The sequence below is a fragment of the Mobula birostris genome, chromosome 8 (assembly GCF_030028105.1).
Source record: "Mobula birostris isolate sMobBir1 chromosome 8, sMobBir1.hap1, whole genome shotgun sequence".
Classification (NCBI taxonomy): Eukaryota; Metazoa; Chordata; class Chondrichthyes; order Myliobatiformes; family Myliobatidae; genus Mobula; species Mobula birostris.
Genome location: NC_092377.1, coordinates 88,612,440 through 88,637,988, shown reverse-complemented (window position 1 = coordinate 88,637,988; position 25,549 = coordinate 88,612,440). Strand labels below are relative to the sequence as shown.

Sequence of the window (25,549 nt, the reverse complement as noted above, 5' to 3'; positions counted from 1 at the left end):
TCAGTTTGCTGCATGTTGTATACCATGTTTGTGATTTGGTATACACCATGCTGGCACCTTTTTTAAGATATGCCTCCTGCTTCTCCCAGTCTGCCATGCTGTACTCCCCACTGTACAGGGGTTGATCTATGGCCTGATGTTAACAGTAGAGTGAAAGAAAAGCCAATTTTGGTGTCGTACATTTCTGTTGCTGTGCCTCATGGACGTCCTGTTTTAAGTTACCAGATCTGTCACAAGTCTAATCTATTTAGCATGATCACAATGTCACATGGCATGATATGTTTCTGGTGTGAAGTTGGGCCTTTACCTCTGTCCAAACCCTATGTGGTCACCTTTAAAACCTAGTCACAAGGTTGTGGGCTCAAGTGCCGACATAATTTGGACTGGCATTTCCAGTGTTGAGAGGATTCAGGAATGCCAAAATCTGTTGATTGGTCTGCTGAAATGAAGCCATATTTCTTGAAGTGATGATGCAGGTGAGTACAGGAACCAGATTTGTGAATCATAGCCCTCCCTTCACCAAAATTCAGAGTTAAAATATTGCTCCATCAGTCTGTGAGACCAAATTGGCTGGAGGTGACAAGTATTACACCTCAAGCAATTCACTCTGCTGCTGATGCTTCTAAAATTGTGACAGGGCACTGTACCTATTCAAATTCTTTCCTTCTTGTACATATCATACCGACCAAGCAGAGTTCACTGCCAAGAAGGCCCACCAGCGCCTTTACCTCCTGAGGAAGCTAAGGAAATTTGGCCTGTCCCCTAAAACCCTCACTAATTTTTATAGATGCACCGTAGAAAGCATTCTTCTAGGGTGCATCACAACCTGGTATGGAAGTTGTCCTGTCCAAGACTGGGAGAAGCAGCAAAAGATCGTGAACACGGTGCAGCACATCACACAAAGCAATCTTCCGTCCTTGGACTCACTTTACACCGCATGCTGTCGGAGCAGTGCTGCCAGGATAATCAAGGACACGACCCACCCAGCCAACACACTTTTCGTCCCTCTTCCCTCCGGGAGAAGGCTCAGGAGCTTGAAGACTCATACGGCCAGATTTGGGAACAGCTTCATTCCAACTGTGATAAGACTGCTGAACGGATCCTGACCTGGATCTGGGCCATACCCTCCAAATATCCGGACCTGCATCTCGGTTTTTTTGCACTACCTTACTTACCATTTTTCTATTTTCTATTTCTGATTTATAATTTAAATTTTTAACATTTACTATTGATTTGTAATCCAGGGAGTGGGAAGCGCAGAATCAAATATCGCTATGATGATTGTACATTCTAGTATCAATTGTTTGGTGACAATAAAGTATGAAGTATATCCCATCCTGATGTCAGATAGTAATAAAGTTAGAGATCAGAGAACAAGATAGCACAGCATTGCAACCGAGTACATTTACCAAGATCCCTTTGTGTGGGTAGATGAAAATATATCTGCCATAACAAAAGACCAAAAGAGACCAAACTTTGCTTTCAGTGCCTCCAATATCAAAAGCAATAAAGCAGCACTCTTCCCTCTCACCTTCTGCTCTATTTTGGCTTGTACGATATCAGTGCCTTTCTCTTTCATTTTCCTGGAAATGTCTTGCAGTCCATCGGAGATCTGTTGCATTCTGCAGTTGAAGTCCAGCGTCGCTGCCCGCACTTGTTCAGCCTCCCCTTCTTTTGCATTCACCTAAACAAAGAGAGCACTGAGAATCGGGACTCATAGTTAACAAGGTCTAAATCAGCCTTGCATCTTACAAAAAGGAACAAGATGCCGGAGGAACTCAGCAGATTAGGCAGCATCTGTGGAGGGAAGTGGATAGTTAACATTTTGAGTCAAGACCCTGGACCTGTTATAGAGGGGAGGTGGCCATATAAAACAGGTGGAGGGAAGAGTTGAATCAAGAACTGGCAAGCAATAGCTTCATCCAGGTGAGGAGGAGTGATAGGCAGGTGGAGGAAGGGATTGTGAAAATACTACCAGAAGCTGTGGGGGGGGGGGGGGTGATAGGTGGAGGCAGCAAAGGACTGCAGATGATGGAATCTGATAGAAGGGGGAGGTGGAGCTTGGAACCAAATAAGAGAGGTGTGGGGTGGTGGGCCGATGGAAACAGTGGGAGAGTGGAACCACTGGGAAGAGTGGGTGGAGGTTCCATTTTTACAAATCCCGCTTTTCTTTCTGAGCTGATTGTGAAGATCTGGCGGGGGCAAAAAGGGAGGCTTCATTTTCAGCTTAGACAAATGAAAGAATCTTGTTCCATGGAATGGCTGCTTTCCTGTAGTGGCAGTGCAGAGTCCTTTAATATTTGCATAAACAAGATAATTAGTTAGTCCCTCTCCCCTCCTCTCCATTTTCCATCAGATAATCATCCAATTGTTTTTGGAAAGGTGTCAAAATGGGTGTTGTGATGAGTCCAGTGTGGTAGTGTAGTGTCGTGGGTAGTGCTTGTTGCCCTCACTTTCAGCTCCCACCGCTGGTTAGCGGTCTTGCGAAAAGGAGAACTGAGTGCGTAAGTCTCTCCCTGGCACTACATCGCCTCTCCAACAGCAAGCCTCATGTAGTGTTTCCGCACTGGCGACACACTGAAACTGAACTGCTTTCGGACTCAGGCTGAACTACAGAGGACGGGGAGGAGGTCTGGCCCCTGCACACGTAGCACACCACAGGCCCACCAGAGTGTGGACATGTCCTGGTGCTTATGAACCAGATCCCCAGCTATGGGTAAATAGCCCCACTGCCTTGAGGGCAGCCTCGGGGGAGATGAAGGTTACAGGAGTGAACCCAGACTGAAAATCCAGAGTGGAGCCCCTAAGGCAGCTGGACGTCATTGAACATCCCTCCAGCAGCTCCTCCAGCCAAGCTGGAGGCAAACGTATTGCTTCATAAGCTTTCCTTTGGACTACACTGGTGAGGCCGAGAGGGAGATTTTGACAACTGGGCATCTCAGGATCTCCATACCTTCCACCCAGCCTTGTGATGATGATCATCATCACCCATTGTGCTTCTAGACAGATGAATGCCAACGACGAACGACAATATTTTTTGAAAGCCACAATCTATAGCAGCACTTAGGCAAGGTCCATGTGGTTTTGTGAAAATTTGATCATTTTATTAGAGATTTTCAGAAGAAATGGCAGGTGCTGCAGATAAAGGGGCATTCATGATGTTTCGTGAAAGGTCACTGTGGAAATATAGGTCCATTGTGCAGAAGGCAAGTCATTGGCATGGAATGAAGATTTGCTAGCTAACAGGGAACAAAAGGTAGGCATAAATGGAGGTTTTTCCTAGTTGGCAAGATGGAACAAGTAGTATATCATAGAGTTTGGTACTGGGTCTTCAACCTTTAACCATTTATATAAACTTATTGGATGAAGGCAATGAAGACAAGGTTCCAAAATGCATAGAAAGGTAAGTAAATAGGTGGTGAAGAGGTCATTTCTAGGTAATGGACATTGCTGGCAAGATCAACTTTTATCCCCAAGTGGCTTCAGGGAAAGGAATCAATAGCTTTCATCCCGAGCTACTGGAGTCTGCTAAGGTGTGAAAAATCTCCCTAAAATATGGTTAGATCATTTATCACAGTATTACAACTTAGCAACAAAAGATGACCAGTGACGTGGTGGAGTTCTCATTGCCATTAATGAGCGAAGGGTGGAGGTGACATGTTTAGAAGGGTCTACAAAGAATTCATGCTGAGTTACTGCAGTATATCTTGAGAGTGGTGCATACTGTTGACAGAGTGTGTGAGAATCTTCAACAGGGTGCAAAGGCTGCCCGTGAGTCATCTCACTCCGGTTCTGCTTTGAATCCAATTTCCATACTGTCTTTTGTCAACTTCACATGCCTCTCCCCACCTCTGTTTTGGGAAGTAACACTCCTCACACTTCCCCCAATTATGAGGAAGGGCCCCTTACTAAAAACATTGACTGGTTTTGCTGTGTCTGTGCAAGAACATGTCAATTAAATAAAAGCGTGCATGCAGGAGATGGCTTTAACTGGTGTATTCACAAGAGGGGGGAGAGGAGAGGGGGAGGGGGAGAGGAGGGGGGAGGGGGAGAGGAGGGGGAGGGGGAGAGGAGGGGGAGGGGAAGAGGAGGGGGGAGGGGGAGGGGGAGAGGAGGGGGGAGGGGGAGAGGTGGGAGGGAAAAGGATGATGGAGAGAAGATGATAGAAAGAAAGGATGAAATAGTGAGAGAGAGATATCAGTATGCATACATAGACAACAGTTCCACGTGCATAGGTAAGTTCTCAGTCCATATGTAGTGCTAAGAAGAGTCATTGCTCTAATAGAAATAGATCCATACATTACAGGTTTCTCTTTCTGCAGATACTGACTGGCTGTTTCCTTCCAGTGCTTTTGTTTTTGTTGTCGATGAGTCCTTTAAGAACATTGTACTCAAAGCCAACTTTACCTGTTCCTCAATGGCTCCAAGGGCTAGTCTGACCTCAGCCAGTTGTTCGGAGAGCTCAGAGGGCAGGATGGTGTACAACTCCAGGTACTTGTCTCGCTGTCTATCTCCCAGCCGTTCCACCGTCTGGTGTCGAGCAGCTACCTCACCATGCAGTTCCTAAGCACAAGATACTGTGTTACAGCAAAAGAACAGTACCCCAAATACTTCAATTAAAAACTCTCTGTGGTCTTATACACCACATCCTCTCCAGTCTCTCAATCACTACGTCTTCCTGCTACTTTGTATTCCCTGGTATTTCTGCATTTTTTTTTAGTTTTTGCCTTCTTGCCCTGTACCCAGTACCTTTGTAGCAGATCCTTCAGCTGTTTGGAGCATAGGTTCTAAATTTCAAGTTCCTGGGAGCAAACATCACCAACGCCTGTCCTGGTCCAACCATTTCGAAGCCAAGCCCAAGAAAGCTCCCTGCATCTCTACTTCCCCAGGAGGCTAAATAAATTTGGCATTCCTGTCGACCCTTACAAATTTTTATCACTGCACCACAGAAGGCATCCTACTTAGATGCATCATGGCTTGATATGGCAACTGCTCTGCCCATGATTGCAGGAAACTGCAGAGTTGTAGACACAGCTCGACACATCACAGAAGCCAGTCTCACTTCAATGGACCCTGTCTATACTTCTTGCTACCTCAGTAAAGCCAGCATAATCAAAGACCCACTCACCAGGATCATTCTCTCTTCTCTATCCCTTTGGACAGAAGATGCAGAAACCTGAATGCACATATCAGTAGGCTGAAGGACAGCTCCCACTCCGCCGTTATAAGACTACTGATTGGCTTCCTAGTATGATAAGACTGGCTCAACCTCACAATCTACCTTGTTATGATCTTGCACCTTATTGTCTACCTACACTACACTTCCTCTGTATTTGTTGCACTTTATTCTGCATTCTGTTATTGTTTTGCCTTGCACTACCTCAATACAAATCAATAACAGAAGGTGTAATGATTTAATTTGTATGAACCATATTCATGGCAAGCTTTTCACTCTACCTCAGTACATGTGACAATAAAGCAACTCCAATTCTCTCTCTAAAACTTACCATCTTTCTGCCTCACTCTCTTCTTTTACGACTGCCTTTAAAACCAGCCTGCTTAAACAACCTTTGGACATCTGCTCTAACATCTTCAAATTATATTAGATAATATTCTAAAGAAGCTTCTTGAGCTGTTCGTTTAATGTACAGTCCTACATTAACACAAATTGTTGCCGTTTATTATTTGGCATTCATTATCACCTGGATATATTGCAGATAAGAAAGCCAAGCCAGTAACACAAGGGAAATAAAATCAGGACGCCAGAATAGGAGATATGTACAGCATTAGGATGATGCTCGAAGTACAGGAGATTCCAAAATCTGCCCCAGTGAAATTTAGAGCACATACTCAATCCCGGCCATGGCACTTTGGGGGTCGATAGTTGTACTTTCTCCTCTCACTGAGAAGGTTAGGGGTTCCAAGCCCACTTCAGATACTTTAGTATAAAATTCCAAGCTGATAGTCCGGCTTAAGACTGAACGGGAGCTGCACTGCTGAACAAGAGGTTAAACTGAGGTCTCATCTGCCAGTGAATTCACTGACAGATATACATAATGCTTCCAGACACGTTGAAGATTTACAAATGAATGTTTTCTTTCCTCTTCTAATAACCAGCACCTATCTTCATTTTCTGTATTATTTGCATTTTATTATCTGCAGTCGCATAGTTTGCTTGCAGTTTACAGTTCCTGATGTTTACAGTTTACAGATCCTGTTCTATCGATTTGCTAAGTATGCCCACAGAAAAAAAGAAACTCAGGGTTGTATGAGGTGACATGTGTGTACTCTGATAATAAACTTTACTTTGAACTTTGAACTATGTCTTTCTCTGGATACCTTCAATTCCTGCAGCTCTGTAACAGCATCAGAGGTTGGGTTCTGCAGGTACTCTTTTGTCTCTTGCAGCCACTGCTTAATGGCATTTAATTCGCTCTCCACTTCCTCCCGCTCTTTAAGTTCCTGTTGGACCATTTTCTTGCTTTTCCTTATCTTTTGTCGGACGCTTTAATTGAAAACAGAAACTTAAATCAATATTCACCTGAGTCATGTCTGCCATAATTCAAAGAAAAAGACAGGGAAAGGAAACAACATCATCCATGAAGGAAGTTGGTTTTCATGTTCAAAGTACGAGAGGTTCAGATAGACAAATGTAAATATGCATCAGCCAGTGGGGTTACGTCAATTGCCCGATATCAAACCAGGGAACAGCTAGTTCTCCTGTACCATTGTGACCTAGCTCAAGGAAGCTTACATGCCAGCTCAATTATTTTGACACTTAGCCCATCAAACATGGTTATTGGCATATTCACTCTGTCAGTCAATAATTGGGATACTTGTACAATGAGTCAGCCCTCACGGCACTAATTTCGGGAGTCTGGGCTCTCTGTCCTCAGAGGTTTTTAGACCATCCATTTGAATTACTTTGTCCCAGCAATGGTGTTTGAACATCCAAAGCTGTCATCTTGGTTACAGTGCTGCTTTTGGAAATATGTAACTCAATGGGACTATCAATCTGCACTCTACATATTGAAATAAACAATATTATTGTGGCTATTAAAATTGTATTGAGTCACCTGCTGATATCTTTCTTCTTAAGAGTATAAAAACTTGATGTATTTTTAAGCCAGCGAGACTCCACTTCTAGCAGACGCTCTCAGTAATGAATAAAGAGCTTTCACATCGCCCCCCCAAGTGGCTGAGTTCAGCAGCCACAACGGTCACCAATCAGCATCTAGCCTTACTTATATGATTAACTGGATGCGCCTAATGAAAGGGTCAGTAAGAAATACTGATCATGAAGTAATGCTTCTGGTAGTTGTGGAATCAGCAACAAGATGAGCAAACATTTCAAGAGGACTGAAATATAAAAGCAAGAATGTAATGTGGAGGCTTTACAAGGAATCAGTCAGACCACATTTGGGGTATTGCGAGCAGTTTTGGGCCCCTTATCCAAGAAAGGATGTGCTGGCATTGGAGAGCATCCAGAGGAAGTTCATGAGAAAGATACCAGGAATGAAATTTATGAGGAGTGTTTGAGGGCTGTGGCCTGTATTTATCAGAGCATAGAAAAATGGGGGGGGGGGGGGATGCTTTTGAAGCTATAGAAAATTAAAAGGCCTGGACAGAGTTGCTGTGGAAAGAATGTTTCCTATAGTGGGGGAGAATAGGACCAGAGGACACAGTCTCAGAATATATGAACGTCCCTCTAGAACAGAGATGAGAAGGAATTTCTCTAACCAGACGATGGTGAATCTCTGGAATTAATTGCCACCGATGCCTGTGGGGGCCAAGTGATTGGATATATTTGAACCAGAGGTTGATAAGTTCGTGATTAGCAATGACATCGAATGTTATGGGAACCAGGAGGACAAGGAGTCACAGCTCACACTAGTCACAAGAAAATATCAAATTGAAACTGGCCAACTTTTCTTCACAAAATGCATGGAATGGTGTCCAAGACACATCAATGGAGCCAAAACCAAGTAAAACCTCCACCGGAGGAATTTATCTGTGTGAACAAACCAACTTGATCCAACTGATATTCCTCATCTTGTGAAGCTACCTGGGCAATGACCATCAATAGAAATATGATTTTCTTGTTACACCTTTCCTTACTTTCGATGCAACCGACACTAAAGGCCAATATCACTTGCCGGCAAAGCACTCCTTTAATCTACCCACAGGCTACTTTTCCAAAAGCTCCCAGTGACCCACTTACTTGTCATATCTGTCTTGCATGGCTTTGATCTCGTGCATTACGGGTAGGTCCTCGACAGTAGTGGAAGGCAAAGCCACATCCCGCAGCATGTTGAGTGCTTGTTGCCGGAGCACGGTTAGAGTGGACTGCTCCCGTTCCACTTCCTGTGCAAAAGCGTCGTGGTACTCCAGGAGCTCAAGTAGTTCAGTCTTCCTTGCCTTCTCAACCGAACTGTCGGGGAGTCGATCCTGCAGCTGGTCCACCACGACAGTGGTCGTCTCGATCTGGGGAGCAAAGTCAAGCCCATGAAATGGGGCAGTGTAACATTAAATAAACCCTCCCTGGTGACAGAGGATAATTGGGCAAAATTAGCCCCCATCTGCCCAGCTGTACCTCACTTCTGTCCTGCATACCCCAAACGAGGGCAGCACCCTGAAGCTCTTTTAGGATTCAGTTCATGGCTTGTATATAGAGGTGGAGGGAATTTGGAGCTTCAAGTTCCTAAGCAGTAACATCTCAGCTGACCTGTCCTGGGCCCAGTATGTAATCATGAAGAACGTTCCCCAGTGCCTCAACCTTCTTGAAGGCTTAAGGGGATTTGGCATGTCACCAAATACTCTAACAGACTTCGATGGGTGCATCACAGAAAGTATCCTGACTAGTTGCATCATGGCCTGGTATGAACATTGCAATTCACAAGCTGCACAGAGTAGTGGGCACAGCCTGGTTCATTACACATGGAGCCCACCAACGTCAAACACGTCTCAAAAGGTGGCATCTATCATTAAGGATCCCCACCATCCAGGCCATGCCCTCTTGTCACTGCTACTATTGAAGGAAATCTGAAGTCCAACACCACAGGTTCAGCAACAGCTACTTTCCTGGAGCCATCGGGTGCTTGAGCCGACATGCACAACCCTAATCCTAGCTCAGCAAAGGAATTGACGGACCTCCTCTTACATTATCATGGTCTGGTTTCTAATTGTGTTTGAGATAGGGGTGGCAATACTGGGGAATGGGATCACCAAGGCTTCCAAATCTTCGTTTTAAGAATGTTTTTGACTCATGCAAAGCACAAGTACAGGAGTGCAAACGAAACAATATACTAAAACGGGACTGCGACGAATGGACTTTTTGTGGGACTTCACCCCACGGGGAAATGAGAGATGTGGTGACATTAACAGCTCTCGTTATCCACTTGCCTAGTTCTCATTCAACTCTAAGAGATGCAGAGGTATCAGTGGAGTTGGGCTTGGGGCACTGACCAAATAAAATCAAACTAGGTGAGTCAGGGTTTCCAGCGTTGGAAGGGATCGATTGAGCGCATATGGAGATAAAAAATGGGAACAGTATTTTAAAGTGAATCTTAACAGCATGACAAGGAAACACATATTCTAGCATATCAAAGGGAAAAATTAACCCTGTAATGGACAATGACTACTCTACACAAAAAGGAAACCCAAGTGGAGAAGCAGAAGCCTCCGGAGCACAGTAAAGGGGAGATTTTTACAGGGCCTGTCGAGATGGGTGAAGTGAGTTTGGTTGGTCTGAAGATGATTTTATTATTTTCTGCACTTATGATTAACACCATGATTCTTGCCAATCTCACTCCTCTGACAAGCCTGCCTCAGATTCTACCTGAACATAAAACTATCATATTTTTAATACATAGATTAATTTCCTTCAATCTTGCATTGGAAGCAGTTTACAATCTACTTCCTTTGTTTCACCACTAGGATTCCTATTTGAGCACAAGAAAAAAAAATGAACATACCATGCAAACTCTAGCAATTGGTCAGTGATTGAAAAAACTGATGCTTCTAATGGCTTGGTGGGCGCTAGCCTTTTGTCAAGAGCCTTTATTTGGAAAGACCAGTCCTTTAGCCAAAGCTACAGTAAGGGATGCAAGCAGAGTATTCTCGGCAGGTGGGAAGCATCCTTGCAGAAAGGTAAAGAGCTAATGCTTCAGGCCAGGTCTATTATTTTGTCACTGGAGGTGAGCAGCGTCTAAGCAGTTACAGAGTCAGCAGGGTGAGGCATGGGAAGGAAAGAAGGCATGGGAAGGAAAGAAGGCAAATAGCCGTGATAGGATTGAGGCCACCTTGACTGCTCTTCCACACTTCTCCCTCCCTTCTGCTGAAGCAGCCATTTATAACTGGTTAGTCTCACACTATGTTGGTAATTTGATCATTTCTCTCATCAGCCTTCCCTTTTCTCTGTCCCTGCCTCTGCTCTTGCTTGGAAACCATTCACTCTCTACAACCTGTGATTCTGATGAAAGATCATCAACGAGAAACTTTAACTCTGTTCCTCACCCACCCCACCCACAGATGCTGCCTGACCTGCTGAGTGTTTCCTGTACTTTTTATTTTCCTTGGCCTGTGTTCTGCCTCACCCTGCTTTGTACCTTGTCAGTGAGGTTCTTCCAGCCTTGTGCAGCTTCTTCCAGCATCAATTCCTGTTCCCGGGCCACACTTCGCAGCCGTGTCCAGCGTTGCCACACGGTGGCCATCGACCTGCTGATGGCGGCCTTGCTAGCATCGTTGCCCAGGCTCTCAAGCTGTGAGGCTTGGTCCTCCAGGGCCGTGATCTTCTCGTGGAAGGAGTTCACCACAGACAGCAGAGACTGGAGGCAGAGAAAAAAAAATTACTGGAATGTATAAGCATCTCATGGAAAATAGGAAAGGAGAGGAGAGTGGGGAGGTAGGGTCAACGTGAGGGTGAAGCAGAATGGAAGAAGTATGAGACAGGGAGAGGAGAGGAGGGGAAAGGGGGGCAGAAAGATTGAGAGGGTTTCAGAGAGAGGGAAGAGAGAGACAGATTGGGAGGAGAGAGAGAGAGCGGGAGGAGAGAGGGAGAGGGGGAGAGAGGGAGGAGAGGGTTGAGAGAGGGAGAGCAATGGGGAAGGGGTAAGGAGGGAGGATAGGGAAAGGCAGGGAGTGGGAAAGCATCAAGAAGGGAAATTATGGCTGCAGGGATGGGCTAGTGATTATTGTCAGCTAGTTATTGTCAGGACTTAAGTAACATTGAGCCAGGACTACCTTATGTTGAGTGAGCTTTTCCTCACTCTCATGGCTTGTTGCTGCTTTGGCTGTGGAAAATTCTGACAATGTCTTTTCTGCCTGGTTCATCATGGCAATTAACTGCTGCCTGGCTTCCTGGTAATCATGCCACTGCACTACACATCTAGGAGGAATGGCAAAGAATCACACAGAGTTATTTCTGGGCTTTACAAAACCTACAAAGAAAACCATGTATCCCAGACCGAAAACTCCCTGGCTGGTGCAGCCCATTGCAACTGATAGATGAAAAATGATCAAGAATGCTCCACGATATGGGCGACTGGGATGTACAACACTCAATGTCAAAACTCCCAATACCCAAGGCCACTCTGCCAAAATTTGGCTTAATATTGCACAAGTTATCCTCCTGCAGAAACTGTCCCAACCCCAAGGAGCCACACTTCGCAGTCGTGTCCAGCGCTGCCACACAGTGGCCATCGACCTGCTGATGGCGGCCTTGCTAGCATCGTTGCCCAGGCTCTCAAGCTGTGAGGCATGCTTCTCCAGGGCCGTGATCTTCTCGTGATCTGAATAAACATACATTCACAGCACAGGCAAAAGCTCACTTTCATGAACTTCAATTCTGAATGTTATTTGCTTACGTTTATTGCTTGCACAGTTTTCTTTTTCCTGTGCATTGGGTGTTTGACGGTCTTCTTTTCAATGGGTTCTATTGGGTTTCTTTGTTTTGTGACTGCCTGCAAGGGACCGAATTTCCAGGTCATGTATAGTATGCAGGCCCAAAACGTTGACTCTTTTCCACAGATCTTGGATTTCTTGGGCTTACAGTATACGTACTTCGATAATAAATGTACTTTGTACTTTGAACTTTGAAGACCACTTAGTTCAAAAGTTCTCTGGCTTGCTGATGCACCAAATGGCCATCCTTAATTCATCCAAACTTATCAGGGTTACCCTTCTCTCTCAAAGCACAAATGCAGCTTCTCCTTAAATATGTAATCTCATCCACTCACAATGTATTGATATGTTCCACATTCTCTGGGCAACGAGAAATGAATTTCAAGGTAGTACATGGTTGCATATTACTTTTATAATAAATTGACTTTGATTTCTCCTAAGTTTCCTGCAGGACTTATGCCTTTTTTTGTTTCCCCTAATGACCCCCCCCTTTAAGTGGAAATAATTTCTCTTACACCCTCTCTTGCATAATGCCAAAAACCTTCATCAGGTCAGCTATTTTCTCCTTTCAGATAGTTATTACCTTTCAACTACGATGTACTAAGTAATTTCTTTTAGCTTGCTCATTGTCTCCATGATATAGGAACCAAAACGGAGTATGTAGATCGCCATCTCTGTTATATGCCTGGTTGGTGAACACTATCGCCCAACGTGTTCACAATGCACCACCCTGAACTGATCATTCCACTGGCCTTGGACCTGTCTGTTGTGCAGCAGGTGAGACCTTACCTTTGCAGCATGACCTCCTGGCCTCGAGCTGCTTGCTCAATGTCTGCTTTCCTTTGCCGCAAAGACGCCATGCTTTGCTCCATCAGCTCTCTGCCTGCTGCGCTGATTGACGGCAGGAGGCCTGGTACCAAATTGTCCAACCCCTCCACCTGGTTTGCAAAAGTGGACTCGGTGGCGAAGAATTCAGTATGTCTCCTCAACGTCTCCTCCGATGCCTCCACGTCCAAGCCATCAGTCTCCTGCTGTAGGAGTGCATTGGCATCCTCCAACCAGTCACTGGCAGACTGGACGGCCTGCTGGTACTGTAGAACCATGTTTTGTACCTTGTCTAGTGACATCTGTGGTAGAGAGGACAGAGAAGGGAAATTAAGATTATCATTCTGCAAAACCAGACTATAGAACAGTACAGTACAGCACACCCACCTCTCTCTGTGTAAAAAAACTTGCCCTGCACATCTTCTTTAAACTTTCCTCCCCTTTTTTATGCCTTGGACCCCTGGTTGGTAACTTCTGCAATGTATACCCTCCAGTTCTTAACATTTCTAAACTGGGTAAAAGATTCCAGTTGATTACCCTGTCTGTGCTGCTCATAGTTTTATAAGTCTCATCTTTGCCTCTGACCATCCAGAGAAAACAATCGAGGTTTGCCCAAATTCTCCTTGTAGCTTATACTCCCTAATCCAGGCTCCCCCTGGTAAGTGTCTTCAGTGCCCTTTCCATGGTCTCCACATCTTTTCTGTAATCGGACAACCAGAACTTCACAGATTACTGCAACCGTGGCCTGACCAACGTCTTATACGGCCGCAATGTGACTTCTTTACTCTTATAATCAATGCTCTGACCAACAAAGGCAAGCATGCAATACATCTTCCTTACCACCCTATCTACTTCCAGGGAGCTACGGACCTATATCCTAAAATCCCTTCTGATCAGTTGGGAGATCTTGCCCACCAAGTCCTCTGACTGAAAGAACTGCCAGATCTCCTACTGCTTGTTAGACCTGATCAAAAACATTCCTCATGAGATTTATTGGTATTTTCTCCTTGCTAGAGAGGAGCAGTTCCTCATGTAACTTCCATGCAAAAGGAATATAGGGGCGAGGTCAGTAATAAGAGAGGGCTTTAATACTGGTAAGGGAGATTACTAATAGCAAAAAACACAGGTCTAGTAAAGGTCCTTCACAGGTTATGACAAGGTTGTGTTACTGTGAACTGCCTGTAATCTGACAGTTCACAAGTTGGAATGCAGTCACGAAATATACATGGGGTTGGGCGTTCATAAGCTGGGGAAGATCAGTCCTGGACAAAGAACTACAACTCTACAGAGGGGGCTGAAAAAAGATCGTCAGAGAAAGTGGAGTGCTGAGATATTGAAGAGAGTGCTCTTGTGCCAGCAGAGAATGCAAACATAGATTCACCAAAATCATACCCATTTTTCAAGGGGAAAACCATACAAGGAAAAGTGACACAAGTTTTCTTGAATGTTCAAAAGACAGGCGGGGTGGATATGCCGGCTCTGGCTGGACTACAAGCATCCTCTGCCCTGTGGGAACTTGGTTCGTGGCTGCATTCCAACTTGTGAACTGTCAGATTATAGGCAGTTCACACTCACACAACCCTGTCATGACCTGGGAAGGACCTTTATAGGACCTGTTTTTTGCTATTAGTAATCTCCCTTACCAGTATTAAAGCCCTCTCCTATTACTGACCTCTCCCCTATATTCCTTTTGCATGGAAGTTACATGAGGAACTGCTCCTCTCCAGCAAGGATATAATACCAAGAAATCTCATGAGGAATGTTTTTGATCCGGTCTAACAAGCAGTAGGAGATCTGGGCAGTTCTTTCAGAGAAGGACAATTACGCCCAGTAGTTGGTGATCATCAGACTGGAGTCTACATATTGGAGCCAGATTTTCAGAAGGTGAAGATAGAAAACAACTCTGCACAACAGGGAAGTTTTTTGGATCTCTGATTTACAAACGTCAATCGAATGGGGAAAAGGCAAGGACACAAAGTTAGGCGACTGATCCACTATACAAATGGTGGACGGCCTCCAAACATTCAAAGGCCGAATCCCCTTCCGACTTCTCTCAAAGGGTGGACAAAAATGAAAACAGACACAGAAAGGGATTCAGGGAGAAAGAGACCGTAATCATTTTAACTGAGTTTTCTGTAAAATCTTTCATAACTGATTCCTTGTAGGAATGAGACTTGAATGGTGTACTTTGTTCCCTGTCTGGTTGATATCAGTGTATTAACATTTATTGCATAGTTTATGCTGTATTGATCCAGCCCAGATATTTCATAGCATGTAATTAATCTTTAATGTACAAATGCATTTAATTTCTGAACATTTACCGGGCCGCACGATGGCATGGTGGTTAGCGCAACGCTATTACAGCTATGGGTGTTGGAGTTTTGAGTTCAATTCCAGTGCCATCTGTAAGGATTCTCTTTACATCCTCTCCATGGAATGCCTGGGTTCTCCCCAGATGCTCCCGTTTCCTCCCACTAAAGACGTACCGGGCAGGTTAATTGGTCATTGTAAATTGTCCTGTGATTAGGTTAGGGTTAATGGGGGTTGTTAGGGGTTGTTGGGGCGCCATGGCTCGAAGGGCCAGAAGGGACTACTCCGCTAAATAAATGAATAAGGGGATAGCTGGAGGCCCTGAATTTTGAATGAAGCCAACAACTGGCCAGAAAAAGCATATCTCTTTATCTCCTCAAGTCAATGGGTTTTTCGTACATTAATAAGGGTGGTGTCATTAGGAATTAATGTTGTAAGAGAATTAATAGTATAATAAATGTAGAAAGATGCATTCCAATTACATTTTCTGTATAAATTATTAATAAAGTGAATTATTGGGAAAACTAATGCCAGTGTCATTAACAATACATTATGTTCTTAAGCACAATATGTGCCATGATTTGAAGAAATAAACCAGAGGCACAAGGAGACCTTGGAGCAAATTAACTCTTTCGGCTGAATTTCTTTCAGTATTTGAGGAGAGTTAACAGAGGAAAGGTGATACCTAGAGGGACATGCAATGTTGCACCAGTGGTTCATGGACCTCTCTACCACACAGAGTATTTCACCTCACATTTGGGTCTTGTGCCGTCTTACAGAGAGAGACAGGGCCCTGATTAGTGCACAGCTCTATTATCAGTGCTTCATGCTTGAAAACAGAAGTTGATCCTCCTAATGAGTCTGCCCTCACACCATTATCCTTCCACTAATTGTCCCATGGGACACCACCAGGTCCTCTCTACAGGCCTGGATCTGTAGATGTCCTGCCTATCAGTCTACCATCATGCTGCCATCAGTCATTTCCCCCTCTGCCAACTCCCAAGCACCTAAAGTAATGACTAACCTTCCTGGTACTCAGCGTCTCCTGGACTTCGACCTCCAGCTGGGAAAGTTCACTCAGGTTGTTCTCTACCTGCGGAGGCATCAATTCCTTTGACTCGGAGTACTTTGCTTTCTCTTTGCTGCTCAATGCCGCCATGATCCGAAGGGTTGACTGCACTTCCTCCTCGAGGATCTGGGACTTCCGTATCTCTTCCTGGATGCTCTGCAGTTTTAGATCCAAACTGGTGGCAGCACCGAGGTCTCCCTTAATCTTCCGCAGCCACTCGAGGGTGTGCTGGATTTCGGTCTGGAAGTCAACCCTTTGAATGAGCCTGTCCTCGCACTCCATTATCCTTCCGCTGATCGTGCCCTGGGCCGCCTGAAGGTCCTCCCTCCAGGACTGGATCTGCTGACTTCTCGCCTCCTGAGCTCCGCTCTCCAGCTCAGGGGAAAACTGTTCAAATTGCTCAATCAGCCTCTTCAAAAGGGAGCCGGCAGCCTGCACACACCCGGCCAACCCGTGGTAGTTCTTCAGCTTTTCCTCGATGGAGAGGGTTTCCTCGTTGGTCCTCACCAGATCCTCTTGCAGGGCCCGGAGCTGTGTCTCCAGCTGCAGGGCCGTGGCCTCGTGCTCCTGGTAAGCTGCCACCGTGTCATCCAGCAGGGCCGCCTTCAGCTCCGCCTGCCGTCGGAGCCGGCTGTAAAGGCTGGCCAGGCTTGCCATCTGGTCGGGCTGCCACGGCTGGCCAGAGCTCCGGAAGGTCTCCTTCCTCTGGTTGAGCTCGTCCATCGCCTTACCGAGCCCCACCACCTCGTCAAGTAGGGCTCGGTAGTCACTCTGCGCAGAGGCCACCTCCTTCGAGGACAGCCTCAGCTTGGCTTTGCCCATTTGAACCAGCTGGTCCTCCAGTTCACTCAGGGCCTTGCTGGTTAAGTCGATCAGGGAGACGTACTCCTTCCGGCCCGCCATGGCCTCCTGGATCTTTTCCGACTTCTCCTTGGCCAGGACCACGATGGAGTTGAAGTGCTTGGGCATGGCATTCAGCTTCTCATCCAGGAAGGAGTGGTCAGCCTCGCTGAGCGAAGGCAGCAGCTCGCGGCCGGCCCTCTGCACCAGCAGCAGGAGGTTTTCGTACTCGGGCGACTGCTCCAGCAGCTGCTGGTACTTGCTCAGCTGGGCGCACAGCTCCGGGTCGCTGCTCGTCAGGCTGACCTGTGGAAACGTCACGATGTCGGCCTGCTTCAGCCAGTTCCACACTTTGTCCAGGTCTGCCTTGAAGTACTTGCGGGAGGCCAGCACCTTCTCCAGCTCCTGCAGCCTCTGGCTGCTAATCTGCAGCGCCGCGTCGTAGGCGCTCTGCAGTTTCTGCAGCTGGGCCATTATCTCCGCCGCCTCCTCCTCTGTCGCCTCCCGCGCCAGCTCCCTGCCCCGGGCCCACAGCGCCGTCACTTCGCCCTGGTACTCCCTCAGGCTGTTGCCCGCATTCCTGCAGGCGCGCACCTGCTTGCCGACGTCGAGGGGCAGGAGGGCCACGTGGCCTGGGGACGTTGCCAATCGCTCGTGCTGCTGGATCCAGCCGATGGCCGGGCTGAGAGCCATGAGGAACTGGGCGCGGTCCGACAGGGCCTGGCCCAGCAGCCGCCGCCTCTGGCTGACGGCCTCGCTCAGGGAGCTCATCTTCCCGTGCAGCGCGCCCAGCGTCCGCTGCAGCTGCTGCCGCTCGTCCAGGCCCAGGCGAGCAAGGATCTTCTCGGCCTCCTCCACAGCCGCCCCGTGGGCCCGCTGCTGGGTCTCCAGCTCGCCGCAGGTGGCCGCGTGGTCCAGCAGCAGCGTCTGAGCCAGCTCCGCTGGAGGGCTGCACCTCAAAGCTTCAGCCAAGAGGCGGGTCTGGGCCTCTGCCCAGTCCAGCAGGTCCTCCAGCTTGGACTGGCACTGGCTCAGCTCCTCCAGCGTTGCCACGGAGGCCTGAATCTTCCGTTCCAGCAGGCCCTCTAGCTGGGCCCACTGCTTCTCCAGGTGACTGGTCTGTTCCTTGATCAGCTCCTTGTCTTCTGGGTTCAGGCGGTCCATCATTCTCTGCTTCTGCTCCTTCAGGTCATCCAGCACAAACCTCTGAGCCTGCACGGCACTCGCCAGCTTCTTCAGTGCTTCCAGGTGTTCGGCTGTGCTCTCCGCATCGGTTCTGCGGTAAATACAAACCAACAGGAGAGAAGTCAAGGAGAATAATGCACGAAGAGCAACTGTGGTTAATAAACATCTAATTATCAGGACCATCTTTAGCCTTCGTTTTCTGCAGCAGGGACATTTCAATAATAAGACACAAGAAAATTGGAGCAAGGGTAGGCCATTCAGCCCTTCAAGCCCACCCTGGCATTCAATATGGCTGATCAGCCTAAGGCCTCAGCTGCCTGTAGCCCTCAATTCCCTGAGACTACAGACATCTATCTCGTCCCCTTTTAAATACCCCCATTGATGTCGAGATCTGAAGTCCAGCACAGGGATTCTTGGTGTATGTTAAATCTTTCTAAGCACTGACTGACAGGGCGTTGCAGACAGCAGGTCTGAAGTTCTCCGTTGTATGTTCCCATGAGTGTGTGTCCAGGCTAGTGACTGAGAGCAGCAACATCGCTGGTTCACCCAACATGCCAACAAACCTTCCCAGTCGGTGAACTGTTTCTACTGTACAGCCACACTACAGGCACAGTCACAGACAGAGAGAGGGGCCAGAAAGGTGGATAGACAGTTGAATGACTGATCAACAGAGATACACAGATTATTTAGTGTAGAGGGGCATTAAATAGGGAAACACAACAAAATCACTCACATTTATGAAACACAGCTCATAGAATCAGATTTCCAAACTAATGTGATGTTGTAGTCACTCCTGTTTCCAAGGCAACTGCTGCAGACAATGAATACACAGCAAAAACTCCACAAACAGCAATAAGACAACAAATAGTCCTATGAAGCACAAGATGTGACTAACCACTACTCACCTTCCTAAGTCGTCCCATTCTTTAGTGAATTTGTCCAGAAGCGATTCCACAATGCTCATTCGGTCATGGTAATCCCTCGCCCTCTGCTGGTCCTTCTCCCTCATGGAGAGGAGGGTAATGCTCTGGTGGCAGAGCTCCAACCATTGGTTGGTCAGCTGGGCAATCTCCGAGTGTTCAGGTGACTCGAGGCCCTCTGTCAGACTACTGATCTTCTCTGTGAGTGCTGTAATATTTGCCTGCTTGGACTGGAGTTGATGGGCCAGCTCCTGAATAAGACGAACAAATGCAGAACACTTCCATTAACATGAACTCCAGGGAGCCTTGCACAAGGTCTCTGTGGGAGAGTCTTCACTGAAGGGACTACAGCCATTATAAGTAATGGTTCACGACCGGACCGCTCAGTAATGGGTCTTGTCAGCAACAGCCACATTCTGAGAAGTGAATTAGTGGGGAAGAAAAAACATTTGAGGACCAAAGAAATTGCAGATGTTGGAATCCAGAACAAAAAAAAATGTTTGAAAGACTCAAGACATCAAGCAGCTGTGGAGGCAAAAGCTGCAGGTCAATCTTTCGGTTCAAGACCCTTCATATTGAGAGGGAAGAGAAAAGTTTGCCGATATATAGCTGTATGGGGGGGGGGGGGTCAGATGGAAGCTGGTATGTGATGGCTGAACCACATGGAGAAGCAAGGTGTTTGACTACTAAACACAAGGCTATCCTTATCAGCAGACCACCTTATATGTTCCATTCTTATTGTTGTCCATGTCTTTACAGTGATAATTAACAAAAACTCACTGTAGTGAATCAGTCTCAATCAAGTGGAGGCAGCACTAGATCAAATGATTATGCAGAGATCGTTTTTACTGGAAATGCTTAAAAACAAAAAGTAAAGATAATTGTCATTTGAAAAGAACCTAGCACAGTTCCTACCATCTCCAATATTAGATATTTTTTCTCATGAAGGGTAATGAGGCAGTGTTGCCCCAGTACCACTGGTTGCCCGCCCCAGTTCCAGTATGGTCCTCGAGCACTTGATGGCAGACTGGTTGGCTCCCATCACTTCAGCCAGCATCAGGACAGATAAAGGGTCTTGGCCCGAAATGTCGACTGTTCATTCCTCTCCACAGATGCTGCCTGACCTGCTGAGATTCCTCCAGCACCTTGTGTGTGTTGCTATGGACTTCCAGCACCTACAGAAACTTGTTTGCCTCAACGACCAACACAGTTTGAAGATTCTGCTGGGGGCAGCCTGCAAGAGTTGCGATGCTTCCGGCAGCAACATAGCATGCCTACAACTTGCAAGCCTTAATCCGTGCACCTTTGGAACGGAGGAGGCAAGTGGAGAACCAGGAGAAAACTCACGCAGGAACACGGAGAATGTACGTACTTCTTATAAACGTGTGTGTGTGGGTATGTGTGTGTGGAACTTACCCTGATCCAAGCTCAGTGGCTGGTAGCTACAAGGCAGAAGTCATTGTAGACGTCGGGGCTTCTGTTGGTGAGACATAAGCACGCTGGGCTGGAAGGCTCGGCCCCTTGCTTGTGCCTCACTGGTGAATGTATGAGAAAAGGTGGTGTTTTCATGGACACTGCAAGTTGAGCAGTGACTCATTGAAGGAGTTGGAAATGATTAAGGGATCTGATCATGAGATGCAGAGAAATTACTTCTTTCTGTGGGGAGTCATAACATTAACCTCAGAGACAAGAGTGAAATTCAGAAGCAACTTCCACAAATTACAAGTGTAAATCTGAAATTCGCATCTGTAAAAGACTGTGGATGCTGCAGGTCAACTGGACATTCAAGTCTGGGGTCAATACATTTTGCTTAGTTAGGGAGAGCAAAAGATATTTTGGTAAATGAGGGTGAGTCATATCTAACTGAATGAGTGTACCACTCATCGGGTGAAGAAGCTCTATTCCTCTGAAAGGACAACCTGGTGTATCTAATAGGTTTTGTTAATTCCTTACCTGCACCTGAGCCAACAATTTCTGGGCAATCTTCAGCTCTAGTTCCGCAGATCTCCTCTTCAGACTTTGGAGCTGCTGCTCAGTGTCCAGAAAGTAAGCTGAGAGCTCTGCTTTGTGTCGTTTTATTTCCTCCCAACCCAGGGCCAGCTCCTGCGACCTAACCAGGTGCTGCTCAATCTGAAATACAGAGCAGCCTTGCTTCATTACTCGTGAATACATCAGCACACGGATGTCACAGCAGTGGGCAGAGATGGAATGTAGAGCAGTGATAATGTACTGGTGCAAATCCATGAAAGAATCCCTTAGGTAGGCTCTGGGTCCCACACCAGTAACACGAGTGCAACGTTTAGGCTAGGTCTCCAAAGAATTACTCACTGAGTAATGTGGGGGTTAACATTTTTACATGAGTTGTTATATCAAGATTTCAGGGTTCTATTCAGCCAAGGGCAGGGAAGTTCTTCTCAGTGTCCTGGTTGATATTTATCACTGAACGAATATTTACAAAGGGATATTCTGGCCGTTATTACATTGCTCTTTAACACACACACACACACACACACACACACACACACACACACACACACACACACACACACACACACACACACACACACACACACACACACACACACACACACACACACACACACTCTCCTGTATGGAAATTGGCCATTGCTATTCCTACATTACATCTTCAAGAAGAATTAAAAATAATTGGTTGTATATAAATCCCTGTGGGATTCCTGGGATCCTGAAGAGAGCTGTGTAAGTGGGAGGCTTTCAGCTTCTTTTCATCTCTTTCTACATTATGAATTTCACTTTCTAGAGATTGTAGAGTGGTAAAACCTTATTAGACCAGGTTTCAAAGGAAGACATGATAGTTTTAAGTGGTGGAAATAAGGCACTAGAAAGAGGTTGAGAAGAATGGGTGGAAATTGAGAGAATCAAGGATATGGGTTTATTTTGCAGGAAAATGGCACCAAGGCAAAAGAGCAGCCATGGTCTCACTCAACAGCTGAATGATCTTCCCCTGCTTCTATATGTTCTGATCTTTTTGCCTGCCTCAGCTGATGTGGTATTAGGTGTTTGTGGAACATAGGTTAAACCTGGATTGATGCACTTCACACACTACTGGTTTGGTAACTGGGGTCGTTGCAGAGAAGGCTGTCATGGCCTGTTATGGAGACATCACCAGTTAGGCTTTTAACCTCTTCAACTGCACTAGGTATTACTTTCAGTAAATCTGAGCAAGAACCTGTTTAATCACTCAAAGCACCAGCCACTAAACTGGTCCAAGCTTCACACAGCCAGCAGCTCTGGAAAACACTCACTGAAACTCATTTGGAGAAGAACAATTATGATTATCAAACAAATCAGACTTAAAAACTTGGATGAATGGCGTTTGGAGTGAAGCGGCACGTTCTATTGTGTTTGTTTCTGTAACCCCCACCTTCCATTCTGACAAAGTCTCTGCATTTACCTTAGGTGCTGTTAGAACATCATGCAGAATTTACATCATAGGACCAAACTATTCAGCTCCACTGGTTTATTGCAATGTTTATACCCTATACAAAGGTCCTCACCTTCCTAATTCAACCTCAGCCTATAAGCAAGAACTATTCTTTTTACTAGAATGCACTTATCCAGCTTTACCGTAAATAGATCTGCACAACAGAGTTATTCATTCCATGTCGTACCAATCTCCAACATTCTCATCATTTCCTGCTTGATGTCGTTACTGACTACCTTACTCCACATTTTGGACATTTATACTGCACAACTGGACACCCTCAACAAGTCTAAAGTTCAGTGTATAAACAGACAGCCCCTTTCTCTCTGTGTTATCATTAGACCAGAAAACTCCTGTGGAACCCACCTGCAAATAAAAGTCCCAGGTAGGCTGCACTCTTCATCTTTCATAACAAGGGGAGTTGAGTATAGGAGCAAAGAGGTCCTTCTGCATTTGTACAGGGCCCTGGTGAGACCACACCTGGAGTATTGTGTACAGTTTTGGTCTCCAAATTTGAGGAAGGACATTTTAGCTATTGAGAGATTTCAGCGTAGGTTCACGAGGTTAATTCCCGGGATGGCGGGACTGTCATATGTTGAAAGATTGGAGCGACTGGGCTTGTATACACTGGAATTTAGAAGGATGTGAGGGGATCTGATTGAAACATATAAGATTATTAAGGGATTGGACACGCTAGAGGCAGGAAACATGTTCCCGATGTGGGGGAGTCTAGAACCAGAGGCCACAGTTTAAGAATAAGGGGTAGACCATTTAGAACGGAGTTGAGGAAAAACTTTTTCACATAGAGGGTTGTGGTTCTGTGAAATGCTCTGCCGCAGAAGGCAGTGGAGGCCAATTCTCGGATTCTTTCAAGAAAGAGTTAGACAGAGCTCTTAAAGATAGCAGAGTCAAGGGATATGGGGAGAAGGCAGGAACAGGGTACTGATTGTAGATGATCAGCCATGATCACAGTGAATGGCGCTGCTGGCTCGAAGGGCTGAATGGCCTACTCCTGCACCTATTGTCTATTGTATACTGTCCTCTGCTGCATCAGAATGCAAACTTTTTATAACAGACCAATCAAGATTTTTTTTTATGAAGTCCAACCCCATATGAATTGTGTAAAAACTTAATTGTCACCCATGCTGCTTTATGAACATAAACAGGCCCAGAGTTGAGTTCACCAACAGAAACACATATTGTGGTGTTGTATTTTGGATCTGTAAAGCAGGCTTGCAAAACTGCAATATACACTCAGTGGCCACTTGTATTATATCCCCTGTACCTATTAAAGTGGTCACTGAGTGGATAGTCGTGGACTTCTGATGCTGTATCTCATCCACTTCAGGGTTCGATGTGTTGTGTGTTCAGAGATGCTCTCCTGCACACCACTGTTATAAACACATGGTTACTTGAGTTACTACTGCCTTCCTGTCAGCTTGAACCAGTCCGGGCATCCTCTGACCTCTCTCATTAACAAGGTGTTTTCACCCACAGAACTGCTGCTCACTGGATGTTTTTCCCCACCGATCTCTGTAAACTCCAGAGAGTGCTGCGCATGTAAACCCAGGAGATCAGCAGCTTCTGAGATACTCAAACCACCCCATCTGGCACCAACGATCATTCTGTGGTCAAAGTCACTTAAATCAGGTTTCTTTCCCGTTCTGATGTTTGGTTTGAACAACATCAGATCCTCTTGACCATGTCTGCATGCTTTTATGCATTGAGTTGCCGCCGCATGATTGGCTGATTAGATACTTGCATTAATGAGCAGGTGTACAGGTATACCTAATAAAATGGCCACTGGGTATATGATGGCATTTGGCCTAAACACCCTAAAATGGGTACTGCATATATAATGAACAGCTGAAGAAGAGGGACATATGAAATTACCATTTGTTTGGTGTGTTGGATGTCTGCCGCTGCCTTCTTCACCGTGCTGTCAGATAGGTCACACAGGGAGCAGAGAAGTTCCATGTACGTGCTTGCCTGCTCCTGCAGAGCCCGGTAGTGTTTCACCTGTAACAAGGTGGAGTCCAGTGTTATTAGCAGTAACACCTTGTGCTCATTAGCTGTAATTGCATCTGCATCTGCTTCTATATATTTGAGGAAATAGCCTGGTTCAACTAAGTGATTAGTTATTTAGTCAAAAAAAACATTAAATTACTTCTAATTGACCCAGGGTTCGGGTTTTACCTTATGGTATCATCTTTCTAATTTCCAAATCTTTCTACTACAATACAGATGAATTCTGGATGAATTTTGAATAAAGTAAAATTAATTTGGCCTTATATCAATACAAAACTCCTTTCCATTCATCATTGGTGGCTGGTTCTTTAGCTGCTTAGGCTAAAGTTTCAGAATTAATTCACTAGGCCTCAGGTTCTCTCTGTATCTTTCTCCTCCATTTATACCTCCATAAGCAGTTGTCTTCCCAAATTCAACAGTTATGGATATGCTATAATGCTTTTTGCTCAATAGCACCGTCTCAAACTCTTTAACTGAAGTCCTCCATTCTCCAATGCCAACCAAATAAACTTCTGAGCTTCATTTTCTTCCCTTATGGTTAGAATTGGACAGCTGTGGCCAAACCAGCTTGCTATAAAATTCCTGCCATAGCTTCCTTTTTGTACTCTCTGCATCTATTTCTGAAGCTGCGTTAACTTACCCTTGCACTTTTCATTAGTTGTAGTTTGTAAGATAAACCAAGAAGAATTACTTTTGGAGAACTAGGTTATTTTAAGAGAAACATAGTTATGATCACAGGACTGAATAGCTTTAGTCTTAACCAGGGGTCCCCAACCTTTTTTGTACTGCGGACCGGTTTCATATTGACAATATTCTTGCGGACCAGCCGACGGGGGGGCGCGCGTGGGTAGGGTTGGCAACGGACAAGAGTAGCAGTCAAATACGTTGGGTTTACCCCGAGAAAGACTACAATGACCATGAATCCTTGCGCGGCATCAGTGCGCATGTGTGACTTGCACCTGCGTGCACGTGCCGATTATTTTTCTACAAATCGTTTTTGGCGATTCT

The 25,549-nt window shown here is 45.9% G+C and overlaps 1 protein-coding gene across 9 annotated transcripts in view; it reads right to left on the bottom strand.

Moving 5' to 3' along the window:
* The window catches only part of syne1b (spectrin repeat containing, nuclear envelope 1b), a 500,086-nt gene that overhangs the window by 181,485 nt on the left and 293,052 nt on the right, over positions 1–25,549 (bottom strand). For all 9 annotated transcript variants that reach the window (XM_072265605.1, XM_072265607.1, XM_072265609.1 and 6 more), the window contains 11 exons: positions 24,407–24,532; positions 21,004–21,180; positions 19,036–19,301; positions 16,061–18,221; positions 12,691–13,028; positions 11,242–11,386; positions 10,608–10,826; positions 8,222–8,484; positions 6,340–6,505; positions 4,408–4,563; positions 1,532–1,684 (listed from right to left, as the gene is read on the bottom strand). In XM_072265605.1, coding sequence (XP_072121706.1) covers positions 1,532–1,684; positions 4,408–4,563; positions 6,340–6,505; positions 8,222–8,484; positions 10,608–10,826; positions 11,242–11,386; positions 12,691–13,028; positions 16,061–18,221; positions 19,036–19,301; positions 21,004–21,180; positions 24,407–24,532 — 4,170 coding nt within the window. The remainder of the gene's footprint in view (positions 1–1,531; positions 1,685–4,407; positions 4,564–6,339; positions 6,506–8,221; positions 8,485–10,607; positions 10,827–11,241; positions 11,387–12,690; positions 13,029–16,060; positions 18,222–19,035; positions 19,302–21,003; positions 21,181–24,406; positions 24,533–25,549) is intronic.